The sequence below is a fragment of the Chiloscyllium plagiosum genome, unplaced genomic scaffold (assembly GCF_037043375.1).
Source record: "Chiloscyllium plagiosum isolate Xiang-an unplaced genomic scaffold, Cpla_swu_hap1 HiC_scaffold_6, whole genome shotgun sequence".
Classification (NCBI taxonomy): Eukaryota; Metazoa; Chordata; class Chondrichthyes; order Orectolobiformes; family Hemiscylliidae; genus Chiloscyllium; species Chiloscyllium plagiosum.
This window is the reverse complement of record NW_028270144.1, coordinates 84,829,010-84,848,585: the sequence shown is the minus strand read 5'-3', so window position 1 is coordinate 84,848,585 and position 19,576 is coordinate 84,829,010. Positions and strand designations below refer to the sequence as shown.

The following is a 19,576-nucleotide window of genomic DNA, read 5'->3' as shown; positions in this document are numbered from 1 at the left end:
TTAGAAATCTTGGTTAAGATTTTTTCTTGATGAGATGTTAGCATATTAGTTTACAATTATTAGTGCATGACAAGTTTACAATTATAAAAGTGTGACGTATGAAGTATGGGTAACATCGCTGAAAGTAAAAGTAATTGCAACATTTTTTGTAACACAGATTGACATTAGATCACTGCAGTGAAAAACATCCACAGCAAAGGCAGATGTGTCACAAATATGACCTTAATGATTGTTCAGAAATAGACTCTGACAAACTTTACCAGAGTACAAGTAGTAAAGTTACAGATTATCAACACTAATAAATGCACCACAAACCCTAGTTTGTCAAAAGACTATTTGGCCGATTGTTCCATATACTATTAATGTTTACAGAATTAAATTCATGATCCATATTTCAATAGCTAACCATTTCCAAAATGTACATGCTTGCTGCTATATTTGATCTCAAGATGAGCTTTTGACCACAAGTTTACACTATCATGAAGACTGCCTATTTCTATCTTTACAATATTGCCTGATTGTGCCTGCTTCTGCTCATCAGCTAATGAAATCTTCAATTGTGCCCTTATCACCTTCAAACGTGACTGCTTCAACACAGTGCTGACTGGTCTCTTACAACTTACTCCATAAACTTGAAGTTATTCAAAACTTTGCCACCCACATCATAAGATGCACCAAATCCTGTTCAACGATATGCTAATTGACCTGGATTAGCTCCTGGTCAAATAATGTTTTAATTATCTTTGTTTTAAAATTTCTCCACGTGTCTATCCCTCCCTAGGTCTGCAACTTCCTCCAGCCATAAAACCTTCTGGGATAGCTGCAGTTTCTATTGCTTCATCATTGTGGTCATGCTTTCAATCACTTAAGCTCTGGAAGCTCTCTCATCTTAACCTCTCCATCTTGTTCTCTCTTATATTATATGATTTCATCAGATGCAGGCACACTGGCAAAGCCATACGTATTGCCTGTCCCTAACTGCCCTTGAACTGACTAGCTGAATAGATCATTTTACTGATCACGTTGGAGGCCCTGTGAAAAGCCTTGGAATGTTTTATAATATTAAAGGCACTATGTAAATATGAGCTGTTGCTGTTATGATTGTAGTTATGTATGAATCAGGTGTCAGATTAGAAAGTACAGATATATTAAATATAAGTAAGAAGTTTTGCATGACAGTTGTCAATTTTTTTTTCTGATTATTAACTATTTCACTCTCTGCCCCAAAATCTGATGAGTCTTCTGCACTTTTTGTGACCTACACTTGATTGCTGAATGACAAATTTGTAACTTGCAGAGAATCTCCTGCTAATTTTTGACTCTGCTTAAAGGAATTAGGTACATTTAATGGCATTTATATTGTAAAGGAATTCAGATAATGATTCTCAAGGCATTCTGCTGAATAAACAATCCTGTGACCATTCTTTTATCTGAAGAGAAATCTGAACTTGGAATACTGAGAAGACATAAGCCCATTTTAAATTCTTTGGTCTTTTATCCTTATGTCACTAGTTTGCAGCCAATAAATAGATCCAACACTGCAACTTGGATTTACATAGAATACTTTGCAATTTTAAAAATGCTAAATGCAAAACTATGAAATAGGAATGAGAATCGAGTGATAAAAGGAAACATCTGAAGGTAATGCTAAAGAGATAGATTTTACAGAACAAAACAGAAATTGCTGGAGAAACTCAGCAGATCTGGCAGCCTCACAAAAAGGTCACTGGGCTCAAAATGTCAACTCGGTTTTCTCTCCATAGATGCTTAAGGAGGTTTTGGGGAGGGAGTTCCAAAGTGAGAAATCTCTGCCACAAGACAGAGTAAATGATAAGAGTTGAAACGATGGAAGGGAATGTGTATGCAGTAACCCATTGGTGGAGAAAATTGAAAGGGTACAATTTGTGGAAGGATTTGAAAATTAGGATTTTGAAATCAATACACTCACTGAGGGATGGCAATAGAAACTGGAATTTTATATAGCAGAATTTATGTCTGATTTAATTTGAGAATCAAACAAGGAGCAAACATGGAGGTTGGATTCAACAAATAAGTCTTTAAAAGACAGTCAGGTGAAGAAGCAATGTTGATAGGAGAAAGTAGACAATCTTGGCGTTGGACTAGATATGGGGATTGTTGCTGTCCAAATCTAAATCAGCCAGTTACCATTACATTACTTTCAATCATTAGGAAAGTGATGGAGGTATTGTCAATAGTACTGTCAATAGGCAGTTATTCATGTTCAGCTTGGGTCCACTATGGGCACTTGTATGTAGACCTCATTACAAGCCTTGACCCAAATTTAGACAAAATAACTGAACTTATAAAACGATGTGAGAGTGACTGTTCTTGACATCAAGTCAACATAAAGGAACCTAGCAAACTTTAATTCGTTGAGAATTGGGAGGGGTGGAATTCTTCACTGGTTGAAATCAAATCTAACACAAAGGAAGATGGATGTGACTGCTAACATTAATCATCTCAGCCATAAGACACGACTGCAGGTGTTTCTCAGAGTAGTATCCTACATGAAAACATCTTCATCTGCTTGATCAGGGACCTATCCTCTAACATTATGTCAAAATTGGGAATTTTGACAATGGTTGCATAGTGCTCACAGCATTTGCATCTCCTCAAATGCTGAAGCAGCTTGTGCCTACTTGGGACATGATCTGGACAAGATTCAGATTAGGGTTGATAATGACAAGGAATATTCAAGCTGTGCCAGTGCCAGACATAGACTTTCTTTAATAAGAGAGGCTATCCAACACATCTTGACATACAAGGCCATTACTATCATTGAACTCCTCACCATCAACATCTTCTGGAGGTCACCATTGATCAGAAACTGAAATGAATCAACCATAGAAATATTGTGGCTGTAAAGCCAGGTCAAAGTCCGGGAATTCTACAATGAATAACACATCTCATTACTTCCATATGTCTGTCTACAAGGCACATGTCAAGAGAATGATGGATACTCTTCACTTGCCTGGATGATTGCAGCTCTAACACCATTCAAGAAGCTCAAAACCATCCAGGACAAAGCAGGCCACTTGACTGACACATTGTCCATCTGCTTCAGCATTCACTTTCTCCACAGCCAGTAGAATATGCCAGGAATATGTTGTGCAGCACCAACACATCAAGACTCTTTCACAACACCTTCTAAACTCTTGACTTCCATTATCTTGAAGAACAAGAGAACAGATGTAACATCTGCAAGTTTCCCTTCCAAGTCACACATCATGCTGACTTGGAACTGTTTTAATGTCAGAAGCAAACTGTGCACAGCAAGTTGCCGCAAATAGTGAATATTTTTAAACAGTGATGATTAAATGGTTTGAGTTATAAGGAGAGGCTGGATAGGCACAGACTATTTTCACTAGAATCTAAGAGATTGAGAAGTGACCTTATAGAGGTTTATAAAATCATGAGGGGTATAGATAAGGTGAATAGCAGGTGTCTTTTCCCTAGAATGGGGATTTCAAGACTAGAGTACATATTTTTAAGATGAGAAGGAGAAAGTGTGAAAAAACTGTCCCTCCCCCATGTCTTTTTTTTTAAATGAGTGGTTTGTGTGTGGATTGAACTTCCTGAGGAAGTGGTGGATGCGGGTACAGTTACAATGTCTAAAAGACATTTGGATGGAGACATGAATAGGAAAGGTCTGGAGGGATATAGGCCAGGAGCAGGAGGCAGGTGGGACTAGTTTAGTTTGGGATATGGTCGGCATTGACTGGTTGGACCAGAGGACCTGTTTATATGCTGTTTGACTATGACTGTATGACTTTCAGAAGGAGGAAAGCTCTAAGGTTGCTATGGATATAATTGCTGAGAGTGGAGCTCAAAACTGATTGATTTTGGTTATTAGAATACATAACAAAATGGGAAAAGGCTAATTTGTAGACTGCAGACATCCAGTCATAGAACAGTACAGCACTGTACAGGCCCTTTGGCCCTCAATGTTGCGCTGGATGTTTATTCCACTCTTGGATTAGACTGACCTACATACCCTTCATTGTACTATCTTCCATGTGCCTATCAAGGGTCGCTTAAATGTCCCTAATGTATCGGACTCTACTACCACTGCTGGCAGTGCGTTCCACACACCCACCATTCTTGGGTAAAGAACCTACCTCTGTCATCTCCCCTAAACCTTCCTCCAATCACCTTAAAATTGTGCCCCTTCGTGATTTCCACCATGGGAAAATATCTCTGGCTATTCACTCTATCTATGCCTCTCAACCTATTGTACACCTCTATCAAATCACTTCTCATCCCTCTTTACTTTAATGAAAAAAGCCCTAGCTCCCTCAGCTTTCTTCAGAAGACATGCCTCCAGTCCAGGCAGCAACTGGTAAATCTCCTCTGCACCCTCTCTAAAGCATCCACGTATTTCCTATAATGAGGCAACCAGAACTGAACACAATATTCCAAGTGTGGTCTAAGCAGGGCTGTATAAAGTTGCAATATAACTTCGTGGCTCTTAAACTCAATCCCCCTGCTAATGAAAGTCAACATACTATACACCTTCTTAACAACCCTATTAACTTAGGTGGTAACTTTGAGGGATCTATGGACATGGATGTAAAGATCCCTCTATTCCTCCACACTGCCAAGAATCCTGCCTTTAACCCTGTAATCTGTATTCAAACTCAACCTTTCAAAGTGAATCACTTCACACTTATCCAGGTTGAACTCCATCCGAAACTCATCAGCCCAATTCTGCATCTTGTCAATGTCACGTTGCAACCTATAACAGCTCTCCACCAAGCTTCACGTCATTGGCAAACTTACGAACCCACCCTTCCACTTCATCATCTAAGTCATTTATAAAAATCACAAAGAGCAGAGGTCCCAGAACTGATCTGTGTGGAACACTACTGGTCACTGAGCTCCATGCTGAATACTTTCCATCTACCACCACTCTGTCTTCTACGGACCAGCAAATTCTGTATCCAGATAGCCAGATTTCCCTGTATGAATGAACCTACCATGGGGAACCTTATCAAAGGCCTCGCTAAAATCCATGCACACCACATCTACTGCTGTACCTTCATCAATATATTTTGTCACATCCTCAAAGAATTCAATAAGGTCTGTGAAACATGACCGGCCCCTCACAAAGCCATGCTGACTATCTCTAATCAAAGTATGGTTTTGCAAGTAATCATAAATCCTGTATCTCAGAATCCACTCCAATACTTTGCCCACTACTGATATAAGACTGACTGGTCTGTATTTCCCAGCAATTTCCCTATTCCTTTTCTTGAACAAGGGAATAACATTTGCCCCCTCCAACCATCTGACAGTACTCCAGTGGACAGTGAGGATGCAAAAATCATCATCTTCCCTTGCTTCCTGTAGGAACCTGATGTATATCCGTTTGGCCCAGGGGACTTATCTATACTTATGTTTGTCAAAATTTTCAGCACATCCCCCTTCCTAACATCAACCTGTTCTAGCATATCAGTCTGTTTCATGCTGTCCTCAGAAACGTCAAGGTCTCTCTTAGTAGTGAATACTAAAGCAAAGTATTTATTCAGGATCTCCTCTACTTCCCGTGACTCCAGGCGCAAGTTCCTTCCACTATCCCTCATAGGGCCTACCCTCAGTCTGGCCATCCTCCTGTTCCTCACATAAGGTAGAATCCCACCCGCTAAAGTTTTCTCATGCCCCCTTCTAGCTCTCCTAAGTCCATTCTTCACTTCCTTCCCTGCCACTGTGTAACCCTCTATAGCCCTGTCTGATCCTTGCCTCCTCAACCTTAAATAAGTTTCCTTCTTCCTCTTGACCAGATGTTCCACATCCCTTGTCGCCCAAGGTTCTTTCAAACTACCATCCCTTATTTGCCTCAGTGGAACAAACCTGTCCAGCACCATTAGCAAGTGCTTCCTAAACAATCCCCACATTTATGTTGTGCATTTCCTTGAGAACACCTGTTTCCAATTTAGACACCCCAGTTCCTGCATAAGCATTGTAATTTCCCCCTCCCTCATTTAAATACTTTCCCATACCGTCTGCTCCTATCCCTTTCCAAAAATATAGTAAAGGTCAGGGAGTTGTGATCACTCTCACCGAAATGCTCTCCCAATGAGAGATCTGACACCTGACATGGTTTGTAGCCAAGCTCCAAATCCAATATGGCTTCCCCTCTAGTTAGCCTATTGCATCAGGTCCACATATTGCATCAGGTACCCTTCCTGGACAGACCTGACTTCCATCCATACTGACTCTGCAGACAAACCCTCCTCAACGACCTCCCATTCTGCAACTGTGATACTAACCCTGACTAGCAATGCTACAACTCTGGAACATCCAACAACCATCCTGCCCCAGTGATATCCAAGTCTCTGTAATGCCACAACATCATAGTTCCAAGTACTGATCCAAGCTCTGAGTTCATCACCCTTATTCTGGATACTTCTTCCATTAAAATAGATACACTTCAACCCATCACACTGACTGCACCTTTGTGCCATCAAGTGCCTATCCCTCCTCACAGACTCTCTGCACACTGTTATCTGGCTGTTCATTACCTACTCTATCATCTGATACGTAGCTCAGGTTTCCACCTCCCTGACAATCTAGTTAAACCCTCCCAAACAGCTGTAGCAAACCTCCCACTCAGGATATTGATGCCCCTCAAGTTCAAGTGCAACCCGTCCTTCTGGTACACGTCCCACCTTCCCCAGAAAGTATCCCAATGATCCACATATCTGAAGCCCTCCCTCCTACACCAGCCCTGCTGCCACATATTCATTTGCACTCGCGTTCTATGGCACTGGTAGCAATCCTGAGATTACTAATCTGCTTGTCCTGCCTTCTAGCTTCCAACCTAAGATAGGGGTGGCACGGTGGCTCAGTGGTTAGCACTGCAGCCTCACAGCGCCAGGGACCCAGGTTCGATTCCAACCTCAGGTAGTTGTCTGTGTGGAGTATGCATAATCTCCCCATGTCTGCATGGGTTTCCTCCCACAGTCCAAAGATGTGCAGGTTAGGTGAATTGGTCATGCTAAATTGCCCATAGTGTTCAGGAATTTGTAGGTTATGTGCACTAATCAGGGGTAAACGTGGGGTGGGGGAAATGGGTCTGGGTGGCTTGCTCTTCGGAGGTTGGCGTGGACTCGTTAAGCTGAAGGGATTGTTGGGATTCTATAATTCTATATTCTCTTTTCAGGGTTTCCTCCCTTTCCCTATCTATGTCATTGGTACCGATATGTACCACAACATTTGGCTGCTCTCTCTCCTCCTTAAGAATACTGTGGACTTGATATGAGACATGCCTGACACTGGCACCTGGGAAGCAACATACCATTCACGACCACAGAATCTCCTCTCACAATTGATTCTCCTACCATTATTGCTCTCCTTTTCTCTCTCCTTCCCTTCTCAGCCACAGAACCAGGCTCAGTGCCAGAAAGCTGACCGCTTTGGCTATTCCCTGGTAGGTCGCCCCCTCCCCCCTCAAACGTTTCCAAAACAGTATATTTATTTTTGAGGGGAAGGCCACACAGGGTTCCTGCAATGTCTACCTATTCCCTTTCCTTCTCCTGATGGTCACCCAGCTACCTTCATCATGTAACTTAGGTGTGACTACCTCCCAATAATTCATCTCTATCACCCCTCAGCCTCCTGAATGATCCAAAGTTCATGCAGCTCCAGTTCCCTACTGTGGTCTATGAGGAGCTGAAGTTGTGTGGACCTCTCGCAGGTGAAGTCAACATGGACACCAGTGGTGACCCTTACCTCCCACATCCTGCAAGAGGAGCATGCAGCTGCCCTAGCCTCCATCCCATCTGCTCTAAATTGCCAAGAGAGACTGAATAAATGAAAAACAAAGAAAAAGCCCTCCACCCACTGTTTTTTTTGGCTTAAAAAGGAGGGGTGGGAGACACTGCACATGTAATGTCTCAGATTTAGCTACAGCTCGAATATTTCAGTTCACATGCCCAGCAATCCCCATGTCATGTCCACTCTTGTTGAGCCTTCGCTCTGCCTATTCACAAAGTAAGACTTTAAGAGGGAAACTTATATTCTCAGCAGCCCCCAGTCTGCACTCTCACTGTTCCTGCTTCTGCAATGGAAGCCACTTATACATGAGTTAAGTCTTTAAGAGGGAAATTTACCTTCACAGCAGCCTCTGGCCTGTGCTCTCACCACTCCCGCTGCTGCAATGGTGCAGTCAGCTGTGTCTAAACAAATAACTTAGTTTTTATACATTCAGAGAGAGAGCAATAGAGAGTTGTCTTAAATTGAGTAGGGTCAATAGCTCAGCAATACCAAAATCTTTAACCAGCTGTCTCCTTGACAAGCATAGCTTAAACTGCTTTTGTTGAATACTTCTCATAGTTTGGCAGCTTTCTCTAAAGTTTACCACTGAAGAGGTAATCCAGTACAGAATCAACTTTATCAGCACAGTTTTCATAAAATTGCACTAACAAAGGTCTCTGTCATCACCCTTCTATATGGGAGTGAAACTTGCACCATCTCTCAAAGGCAACTTAGCGGTGAAATTTAATACAAAGAAGTGTGAAATGTTACAGTGATAGATGATTCAGGGTGATATTCTTGTTTTCACTAACTTCAGGGAAAATATAATCATGCAAAATATGATCATGAACATGCCATAACTTCACACTCACATTTCTGTTGAAATATGAAAAAAAATGAACACCACATTTAAAATTCGAAGATCAATGGATTAAAATCTCATGAAAATAATTACAATCTAAGTTAATCGAGTTTGTTATTTTCACTGTAGTAAAAGGTTCTACTACACCTACCGCTACTAGCGCTGCCTTCTCTGCGCCCACGTGCACTGCTATCTCTGCCAGACCTCACACGCTGTTTTAAAAATAAAAGTACAAGAAAATATAATTTAATTATTAAATTAGAAAGTGCAACTACTGCTGAAGCACGACAATAGTAAGTTGACGCCATTAACCTAATTGTGTATGTACACCATACTGGAACCAAAAGATCCAGAATTAGTGCATCTGCTACTGCTGCCACTTCCTCATTGTCCCACTGGATACTCCAGTCACTGGTTCCTTTGCTGTTCATTGGCTTCCCCCTTCACTGCTCCGCTAGCAATCTGGCCAGCCATTACCCTCACTGATCCTTCACCACCTGGCTCGCTACCTCGTGCTCCCACGAGGAGGTTGAACAGTTCATCCACTACACTAACACCTTCCACCCCGACCTCAAATTCACCTGGACAGTCTCGGACTCCTCCCTCCCCTTCCTAGACCTTTCTGTTTCTATCTCAGACGACCGAATCAACACGGACATCTACTACAAACCAACCGACTCCCACAGCTACCTGGACTACACCTCCTCCCATCCTGCCCCCTGTAAAAACGCCATCCCATTCTCCCAATTCCTTCGTCTCCGCCGCATCTGCTCCCAGGAGGACCAGTTCAAAATACGTACAACACAGATGGCCTCCTTCTTCAAGGACCGCAATTTCCCCCCCGACGTGGTCGACGGTGCCCTCCACCGCATCTCCTCCACTTCCCGCTCCTCCGCCCTTGAGCCCCGCCCCTCCAACCGCCACCAGGACAGAACCCCACTGGTCCTCACCTACCACCCCACCAATCTCCATGTACAGCGCATCATCCGCCGTCACTTCCGCCACCTCCAAACAGACCCCAGCACCAAGGATATATTTCCCTCCCCTCCCCTATCAGCTTTCCGTAGAGACCACTCCCTCCGCGACTCCCTTGTCAGATCCACACCCCCCACCGACCCAACCACCACTCCCGGCACCTTCCCTTGCAACCGCAGGAGGTGCAACACTTGCGCCCACACCTCCCCCCTCACTTCTCTCCAAGGCCCCAAGGGAAACTTCCATATCCGCCACAGATTCACCTGCACCTCCACCCACATCATCTACTGCATCCGCTGCAGCCGGTGTGGCCTCCTCTATATTGGGGAGACAGGCCGCCTACTTGCGGAGCGATTCAGAGAGCACCTCTGGGCCACCCGGACGAACCAACCCAACCAACCTGTGGCACAGCATTTCAACTCCCCCTCCCACTCCACCGAGGATATGCAGGTCATTGGACTCATCCACCGCCAAACCACAACAACCCGACGGTCGGAGGAGGAGCGTCTTATCTTCCGACTGGGAACCCTCCAACCGCAGGGGATGAACTTGGACTTCACCAGTTTCTTCATCCCCCCTCCCCCCACCTTGTCTCAGCCGGATCCTTCCAGCCCGGCACCGCCTTCCTGACCTGCAGTCTTCTTCTTGACCTCTCCGCCTCCATCCTACTCCGACCTATCACCCTCACCTTGACCTCTTTCCACCTATCACATTTCCAACTCCCCTCCTCCAAGTCCCTCCTCCCTACCTTTTATCTTCTCCTGCTGAACACTCTCTGCTCATTCCTGAAGAAGGGCCTGTGCCCGAAACGTCGAATCTCCTGTTCCCTGGATGCTGCCTGACCTGCTGTGCTGTTCCAGCAATAAAGTTTCAACTTTGATCTCCAGCATCTGCAGACCTCACTTTCTCCTCACTACTTTACACAGGCAGTGGGATTGAGAGTAAGGTGTGGGGTGAGATATTGAGGATTCTTTCTGAATGCAACTCAAGAGTCAATGGTTTTGTAATTTTTTTACAGGGCCGCAGGCTGCCATATGAAATAAACTTTAAATGTGGAGTCATTATACAGGTTCTCAGTGAAGTCTCAAGCACTACACCTGCAAAGGCTGAGAGTGGGCCCCCTGCAGTTGTGGTGGAAGTAAGACCATAAGACATAGGAGCAGAATTAGGCCATTCAGTCCTTTATTTCTACTCTGCCATTCAACCATAGCTGATATGTTTCACTATAGCATTCTCCTGCCTTCTCCCCTTAACCCTTAATCCCTTTAACAGAGGAACCTTGACTATCCGGCATTTGGTTATCCGAATTTTGGATTATCAGACAAGATCACAAGGTCCCGATGCTTGGCTAAACTGGGTTACAGAGCATTCAATTATCTGAACATTCGATTATCCGAACAAAATACTCCTCGCCTTAGTTTGGATAGTTGAAGTTCCTCTGTACTAATCAAGAACTTATCTTTGTACTAACGATACTTGGCCTCCACAGCCTTCTGTGGCAATTAGTTCTACAAATTAACCAATCTTTGGCTGAAGAAATTCCTCCTCATCTATGTTCTAAAAGGTTATCCCTTCACTCTGAGGCTGTGCTCTCGGGTCCTAGTCTCTCCTACTAGTGGAAACATAGTCTCCATGTCTACTCAATCCAGACCTCTCAGTATTCTGTATGTTTCAGAATCATCCTTCTGGACCCCATCCAGTACAGACCAGAGTTCTCAACTGCTCCTCATATGACAAGCCTTTCATCTCCAGAATCATTCTGTGAACCTCCTCTGAATCCCCTCCAGTGACAGCACATCTTTTCTCAGATGCAGGGTGCAAAACTGCTCACAATATTCCAAATGTGGTTTGATCAAAGCCTTATTCAGCTTCACCAGCTCATCTCTGCTCTGGAATTGTAGCCCTCTTGAAATTATTGCTAATATTGATTTGCCTTCCTAACTGCTAATTGAACGTACATGCTAAACCTAAGAGAATCCTGAACTAGGATTCTCATATCTCTTTCTGCTTCTGAAGCCTTTCCCATTCAGAAAATAGTCTATGCGTCTTTTCTTCCTACCAAAGTGCATAACCTCACACTTTCCCACATTGTATTCCACCTGCCTCTGCTTTGTGCACTCACCAACCATGTCAAAGTCCTTCTGCAACACAACCTGTCCTTTCAACTATCTTTTTGTCATTTGAAAACAATGCCCTCAGTTTCTTCTTTAATGTAAAATGTGAATAGTTGTAGTCCCAACACAGATCCTTGCGGACTCCACTAATCACCAAATGCCATCTTGAAAAAGACCCCCCTTTAACACCCTCTGTCTTCTGCCAGTGAGCCAATCCTCTATCCATGCCAGTACCTTGCCCCTAACACCATGGGCTATGCAGCCAATAAAAATAGACTTGGAGGAAAATGTTTGTTATTACTGAATATTTTTAGTTTGAGGAGGTCTAGCCTTCTGATTTACTCAATGTAGACAGTGAAACGTTAGGACGGAATTTCTCATACTTTCACACCTTAAGAGTAGCTCTCATCAGTTCAGCAACACTACATTGAGACCCATTCTTTAACTAATCACGGAGAAGTCTAAAAGGAGATTTGACTTAAAAGCTTTTTCTGGTTTAAAAGGTCAACTGAACAGATTGGTTAGAAAACATCAGTTATTGATCAATTGATTTAGCCATCATCCCCCAACAGGGTGCAGCACCTCTGCAGGAACTCTGTGGCCTACTCCTATGGGTTTATTAAACATATAGGTAGATAACAGGAATTTATGAATCACATTTTCCCTAGGGAACAAGATTCAGACAGAGATCTTAAAATTATTCACCCAAAGGCAGCAAGTTCATCTGGTAGTATCAACTTTTCTCCTAAACAAGTACAGGTCAAAAATAGTGACAACTTAAGTCACTTAACTCATGAGAAAGTCCAGTGCAACAAGCAAATATCATACTAGTTTATGAGAGGAAGCTTTCATTGGGGTGTTACATCGAGAAGCTGCCTTTAAGTGCACATAGTGCTTCTTTACCTGTTCTCTTAACTCTTTCATCTTTTCAACTTTCTTTAGTCTTGTGGCATATTCCTGAACTTCTTTTAGTCCCATATCGGTACAAAGGCGAACTAGAAAGCGCAAACCTAAACAAAAAATCAATTAAAAAGGCAAACAATTCAGCATACCTAATTGATGGAAAGAGCAGACAAAAAAAAAATCAGAAACCAGAAAATTCCTCAAAACAGTTGGCTTTCCTCTGCAAAATCACATTAAAACAAAGCAAATATGTAAAACTACTGATATTCTATGTGCAGATAACATACAGATCTCAGTACAATGTCAGTAGATACTGCCCCCCACCATGTTTCTACAAGAACAATGCACTAACAAGATGAAGAATAAAGAGAAATCTGCATTAACTTTGCAATTTTGAAGTGGTTCTTCATATGGGCAGCCAGCAATTATGCCTGAACGAGGCACATTAAAATACTTAAGTTAGTGTCCTAAGAGGCATTTGAGACCTTAAGGCAATTTGATTCTGCCCAGCAGAACACAGCACTGAGTGGTCTATACCATCTGCATTGAAAGGGGCCAACTTGCTTCAAAAAGTATAAATAACAGCTTTGGCAAGTAATACTAGAAGAAGCATGAATACTCTTTGAATCACACAAAAAAAAAATCACATCCAGATTAATTATAGCGGAGAGACTGCAATTCCACACCAAAGCCCACCCTACAGATATATAAGCATTTGTGTAATGGTGACAGCTTACTATTGACAATGAAGTGATGTCTGATTACGATAAAGGACCAGATACATGCTAAGGTTATCAAGTGAGTCTCATCAATGTCCTGCCAATCATTTAACAGATTAATGCATAAAAATTGCCACAATGCAGTTTTGCTCTAGATTAAAATAATTTACATGGGCGTTTTCTAAGCTAACATATAGGGAATCAAAAGTACAATAAATGCATTCACTTTTATGGTATAGCTACATAAAATGTCCACTATGCCAGTCTTCCAAGCATTCATATGCTTTTACACACAGCAAAGATATGTCAAAATGACAAACAGATCCTCTGACTATCATCAATTGTTTACTTTGAGAAAAACTCTTACATTCAGCATTTTCAGGAAATTTCTGATGAATGTCTTTATATGTTTCCAATGCCTTTTGATAGTTACCTGTAATAATAAAGGAAACTATTGATGACTATTTTAATCATAGACAAGTTCATAAATGTAAGAGTTAACACTTTTTGAAAATTAGCACAAAAGTTTATGGCAAGTTAAAAATTGTAACTGACCAAAATATTGTCAACCCCACAAAAATGTCAAAGCTCCACATTAAATTTAAAATTCTCACCCTCATTTTCAACTTCCTTTCACCTCCTCCCTCTAATCTCTGTAACCTCATTCAATTCTCCAAATCCCACTATTCCTTGTTTAGCTACCTTTAGCTACCAATCCCCTCCATTAGAAGTCATGCTTTCTGCTATCTGGGCCAGGACACATCAAAGAGGGGACTGAGGTCTCAAGTGGCATTGTGTACTAAAATTCTGGCATTGCAGACTCTGGGGAAGCAACAGCTGATTCCCATCTCTGCTGTAATGGGTCTTCCCATCTCTCTTACCACTCACTAAGGGTCACAACAGTTTTCAGGCCTGGAATTGGGGTCACAGTGGGAAAACTCTTAGGAAGCATAGGTCCAAGCTCCCAGTTCTTGAATCCTTTTCTAAACCATTCTAATTTGCTATCTCCTCTTTTAAGATGCTTTTAAATACATACATACTTAAAGCTTTTGATCACCTAATTTGATTAGCTCCTTGGTACCTCAATCTCAAAATTTGTGTTAAGCTCTTTGATGTATTTTTCTATGCTAATGATGTTTTATATATATGTAATTTATTGTTGTTGTAACTTTGTACATAGCAAATTAGCACTACATAAGGATGTACAATTGGAAAACTCTAAAGATGGTCCATGTGTATCTTTAAATACAAATTAAGAATGCTAGTCAATCAACAATCTTCAAAATAAAAATATTGTTTTTATTTTTCTTGATGGATTCCATCTTTTTTTTTCTACAACATTTTCTCCATTTGCATTAGCATCTCCTGTACAAAAGGCTGAAGTGGGCAACTGGCTCTTAGCTTTATCAATGGGGGACAGTAAGAGCAGCCTAATGGGGATTAATTGATTTAACTTTTCCATTCCTAATAGGATACACATGGTTTCTGATTAGGGACCCTTATACATCCTGCTTTAAAAAAAAAGTCAGCCATGTTGGGAAATTAAAAAGATATGCTTCTATTCCTTTGTCCTTGAGCTGTCATGCATAAGGAAATCTACCACCAGCTCAATGTCCTAATTCTTCTTTTGTTTACTGGGACAGTATTAGCCATCCCTACCTGCCCTTGAGAAGTTAGTGGTGAGCTACCTTATTGAACCGCTGCAATCCATGTGCTGCAGTTGGAGCCACAATACTATTAGGGAGAGAATTCCAGCATTGTGACCCAATGACACTGAAGGAACAGCAGTCTGTTTCCAAGTAAGGATGATGGGTGTCTTCGATGGGCACTTCCAGGTGGTGGTGTGATGTTCCCATGTATCTGCTGCCCTTATCCTTCTAATGGAAGTTTGAAAAGTGCTGTCTAAGTAACCTTGATGAATTGCTGCAAGGCATCTTGTTCATATCACTGCTACTGAATGTTGGTGGTGGAGGGAGTGGATATTTATAGATGTAATGTTGATGTAATGCTTTGTCCTGGACGGTGTCAAGCTTCTCGAACGTTGTTGGAGCTGCACTCATTCAGGCACGTAGGGAGTATTGCATTGAACTCACTTGTGTCCCATTGATGGTGCACTGGCTTTGGGGAGTCAAGCGAGTTACTCGCTGTAGTATTCCGAACCTCTGACTACTCCTATTAAATCTCTGGCTAATGCTAGCCTCCAAGATGTTGATAACAGGGGATTCTCCACGTTAGAATGTTCTCAAACTCCACTTTTTCAGAATTTATCATGGAACCACATCACCTGCAACAGTTGTGCAAAGCACAGCATGCCAGAATGATAAGGCGCACTCTTTCTGGAAGATGCCCCATTTCAGTCCAACAGCTGAACTGCACCTTCAGAAGCCCTTTCATCTGCTTCACCGCATTCCTGGTTGCAGTATGTGCACGAACTTGGTGAAGATGACATACTGTCTGAGTAATGAACACATATTACAACAGAAAGGAATTGTCTTATGTTGTTTACACCTCATTACGGTAGCACACTGGAAATCAAGGCTTGCAATTCCCAGAATCATCACAAAATTTAAAGATTTTAATCAATATGAATAATTCCCCAATTCACTTATCATTTAGATCCTAGTTGACAGAAAGCATAGACCAGATTTCTACATTAACAAGAACTACTATTTACTACAAATAAATAGACTAACTACAGCAGCATGGTGTCTCAGTGGTTAGCACTGCTGCCTCACAGTGCCAGGGGCCTGGGTTCAACATCCATGCTTGGGCGACTGTGTGGAGTTTGCACATTCTCCAAGTGTCTGCATGGGTGCCCTCTGGGTGCTCTGGTCCAAATGTGTGTAGATCAGGTGGTTGGCCATGCTAAATTGCGCTTAATGCCCTGGGATTTGCAGGTGGATTAGCATGGGAAATGCAGGGTCACAGACATAAGGTGGGTCTGAGTGGAATGCTCTTTGGAGAGTCGATGTGGACTTGATGGGTCAAATGGCCTGCTTCCGCACTGTTGGGATTCTATGAATTATGAACCATCGACTTATTAATCTAATAGTTAAAACTCTCACCCACTTATAAAAACCTTCCTTCTACACAAATACATACAGAATCAGGCAGACATTTGAAAAGTGTTATGGCTGGAGGGAAAGACTAGGGATGCAGTTCAGTAGTCCCGGCTCTCAGGATCTGATGAGATGATCCGTCTGTTGATAAGAATGCTCTATCTTGATCTTTCTTCTCCAGATATTTCACTTGATTGCAAGGAGGCACAAAACGACCAGTTCAATATATTCTACTATATATAAATTATGCAATTATACATTCAAAACTCTCTGACTTAAAATAAGTCACATCTAACAGCAACTAATGAGGAAAACTAAACTAGCTATCTTTGGGCTTGAGAGCTCTGCATCTGCTGTTTCCTTTCCACAGGTGCAATTGTTTCTACCTGAACACTCACACCCTCAAACTGTTAGGCTACCTGGGAAACAATCACATAGTTGTTGGCAGGTAGGGAAGGAGGACTTTGTCATTGATAATTGGTCATTGATAATCCAAAAACCAATCAACTCATGGTGCTAGTCAAATCTCTGTGTCCCCTAGCTCTAGCTTGTCTGTAATTAGGTTTTCTCCACTGTTTGAAACCACAGATGCATAAACAACACTTACAATGAGTGTTACGTAACATGCCTTTAACCGGTGCAGTAATCCTTCGAAAATCTTTGGTTTTTAAACCAGGATTTTCCCATTTCAGAACACAATCAAAAATACAGAAAACAAGTCTTTACAGCTGTGCTCCCAATTCTTTCCTATCTCAGACATACATTAACTATAGCATGTATCACTGAATTCAATGAGGTCTGCAGACATACATATATATATATGGAAAAGCAATGTTTCTGATGTTCCACATCACATGTTGGAAGTTTCACAAGTGGAATAATAGAATATTACTTAAATGAAGAAGAACTGCAGAAAACTACAGCACAGAGGATTTGGGAGTCCTCGGGCATGAATCATGGAAAACGAATGGACTGTTGGCTTTTATTGCAAAGGGAATAGAGTATAAAAGTCAGGAGATTTTGCTAAAACTGCACAAGGCATTAGTCAGACCGTAGCTAGGATACTGTGGACAGTTTTGGGCTCCTTACATACTGGTATTGGAGGCAGTTCAGAGAAGATTCACAAGGTTGATCCCATGTATGGAGGGACTGTCTTATGAGGAGAGGTTGACTAGGGTGGACCTGTACTCTTTGGAATTTAAAAGAATGAGAAGCAATAATATTCAAACATACAAGTCTGTAGATACAGATATGCTGTTTCCCCTTGTGAGAGTGTCTATGGCCAGAGGGCATAATCGCAGAATAAAGAGTCACTGATTTAAGATAGATTGGAAGGAAATTTTTCTTTCAAAGGGTAGTGAATCTGTGGAATTCTTTACCATAGAGAGCTGTCGAGGCTGGATCGTTAAGAATATTCAAGTAAGGGAATCAAGGGTCATGTGGAAGGCAGGAAAATGGAATTGAGGGTTATCGGATCAGCCAAGATCTCATTGAAGCAAATTTGTGGGCTGATTTTCTATTTCTGCTCCGCAATTACATCATCTTGTCATTAAGTACAGTGCAACTACTGGCTCGCTATCTATGTGCAACACATCATTTTCTCAAAGTACATGAACAGAATCATAGAATTCCTACAGTATGGAAGCAGGCCATTTGGCCCATCTAGTCCACATTGACCATCCGAAGAGCATCCACCAGATCAACCCCTGTACCCTATACCTGTAACCCTGCATTTCCCATAGCTAATCCACTTAGCCTGCATATCCCTGGACACTGTGTGCAATTTAGCATGGCCAATCCACATAAATCTGCACCTCTTTGGAATAGATTGGTGAAACATGACTTCCCTTTCACAATAGCACATTGGTTCTGCCTTATTACTTTGAACTTGCTGCAATGCCCTGCTGCATCTTGTTTTGTAACAGCTTCAAACATTTTCCCTTTGACAGATTTTTAGCTAACTGGTCTGTAGTTTCCAGATTTATGTCTTTCTCCCTTTTTGAATGAAGGAGTTACATTTGTTATCTTCCAATCTAATGGTCCCATCCCCAAATCAAAGGAGATTTGGAAAATACAATCAATGCATCAACTACCTTGTTATTTTAAGACTCTAGGACGAAGTCCATCAACTGCTGGGCTTTCATTATTCAGCTACTTCTTGACATTGTCTGGAATTTTAAAAAATTAATTCACAGAATGCAGGTGCCACTGGCTAGGTTGGCATTTATTGCCCATCCCTTATTTTGCCCAGAGGGCAGTTAACAATGAACCTCATTGTGCAGACTTGGGAGTCACTTGCAGGCCTGATAAGGCAAGGATGGCAGATTTCCTCTCCTAAAAGACATTAGTGAACCAAACAGATTTAATGACAATTGACAGTGGCTACGTGGTTCCAGTTTGACTATTTTTTAATTACTGTTTTTTATTGAATTCGAACTTCTAACTTGATAGAACTCACACCCTAGAACATTTGTCTATAGTCTTAGATCATTAGTCCAGTGACATTATTACTATATCACCTCCTCCACTTAAAATGAACCAAAATAAACTGAACTAGCTGAAGACTGGCACCTGAAATAGGAGAGGCCTCTGTCATAGATGGATATAAAGATGTCCAAAATGGCCAAAGATAGTTACAGTCTTGTCTTTTTCATGCACACACAGTCTGCAGCTTCACCAGGCTGGCATCCATTTTTAGATATACTTGGTGCTGTTACTGGCATACCTTCAAGATATTTGCTAAAACATTTGAAGTTATTTTCTCTGGTATGACTTCAATACTCTTCATTGAACCAAGGTGACTTGATGATAATAGCAAAGTATGTCAGTCATGAGTTACAGATTGTGGCAAAATACAATTCTGTTGCTAGTGATAATTCATAGCACCATGTGGAAGCCCAGTTTTGAATTACTGGATTTCTTCTGAATTTATCCCATTTCACACAATGGTAGTGTCACCAACATAATGATTTAAACTAACAATTAAAATAGAATTGAGGAGATATTAAGATTGACAGTTTTTGCAATATTCTTTTCCAGACAGCAATGGAGTCATTGAATATGTTTAAGGCTGAATCAGAGAGATTCTCGATTGAAAAGAGTCAAAGAAAAAGGGCGATAGGCAGGAAAGGAAAGTTGAGATCACAATCAATTCAGCCATAATTTTAT

General features: G+C 41.7%; 1 protein-coding gene across 5 annotated transcripts in view; it reads right to left on the bottom strand.

Moving 5' to 3' along the window:
• The window catches only part of ift88 (intraflagellar transport 88 homolog), a 135,393-nt gene that overhangs the window by 11,248 nt on the left and 104,569 nt on the right, over positions 1 to 19,576 (bottom strand). For 2 of the 5 annotated variants that reach the window (XM_087988161.1, XM_087988159.1), the window contains 4 exons: positions 13,717 to 13,782; positions 12,631 to 12,737; positions 8,790 to 8,850; positions 8,133 to 8,198 (listed from right to left, as the gene is read on the bottom strand). In XM_087988161.1, coding sequence (XP_087844287.1) covers positions 8,133 to 8,198; positions 8,790 to 8,850; positions 12,631 to 12,737; positions 13,717 to 13,782 — 300 coding nt within the window. Of the gene's footprint in view, positions 1 to 2,813; positions 3,191 to 8,132; positions 8,199 to 8,789; positions 8,851 to 12,630; positions 12,738 to 13,716; positions 13,783 to 19,576 lie in introns of those variants that run through there. The other 3 variants (XM_043691897.2, XM_087988162.1, XM_087988160.1) reach the window with 2 other exon arrangements.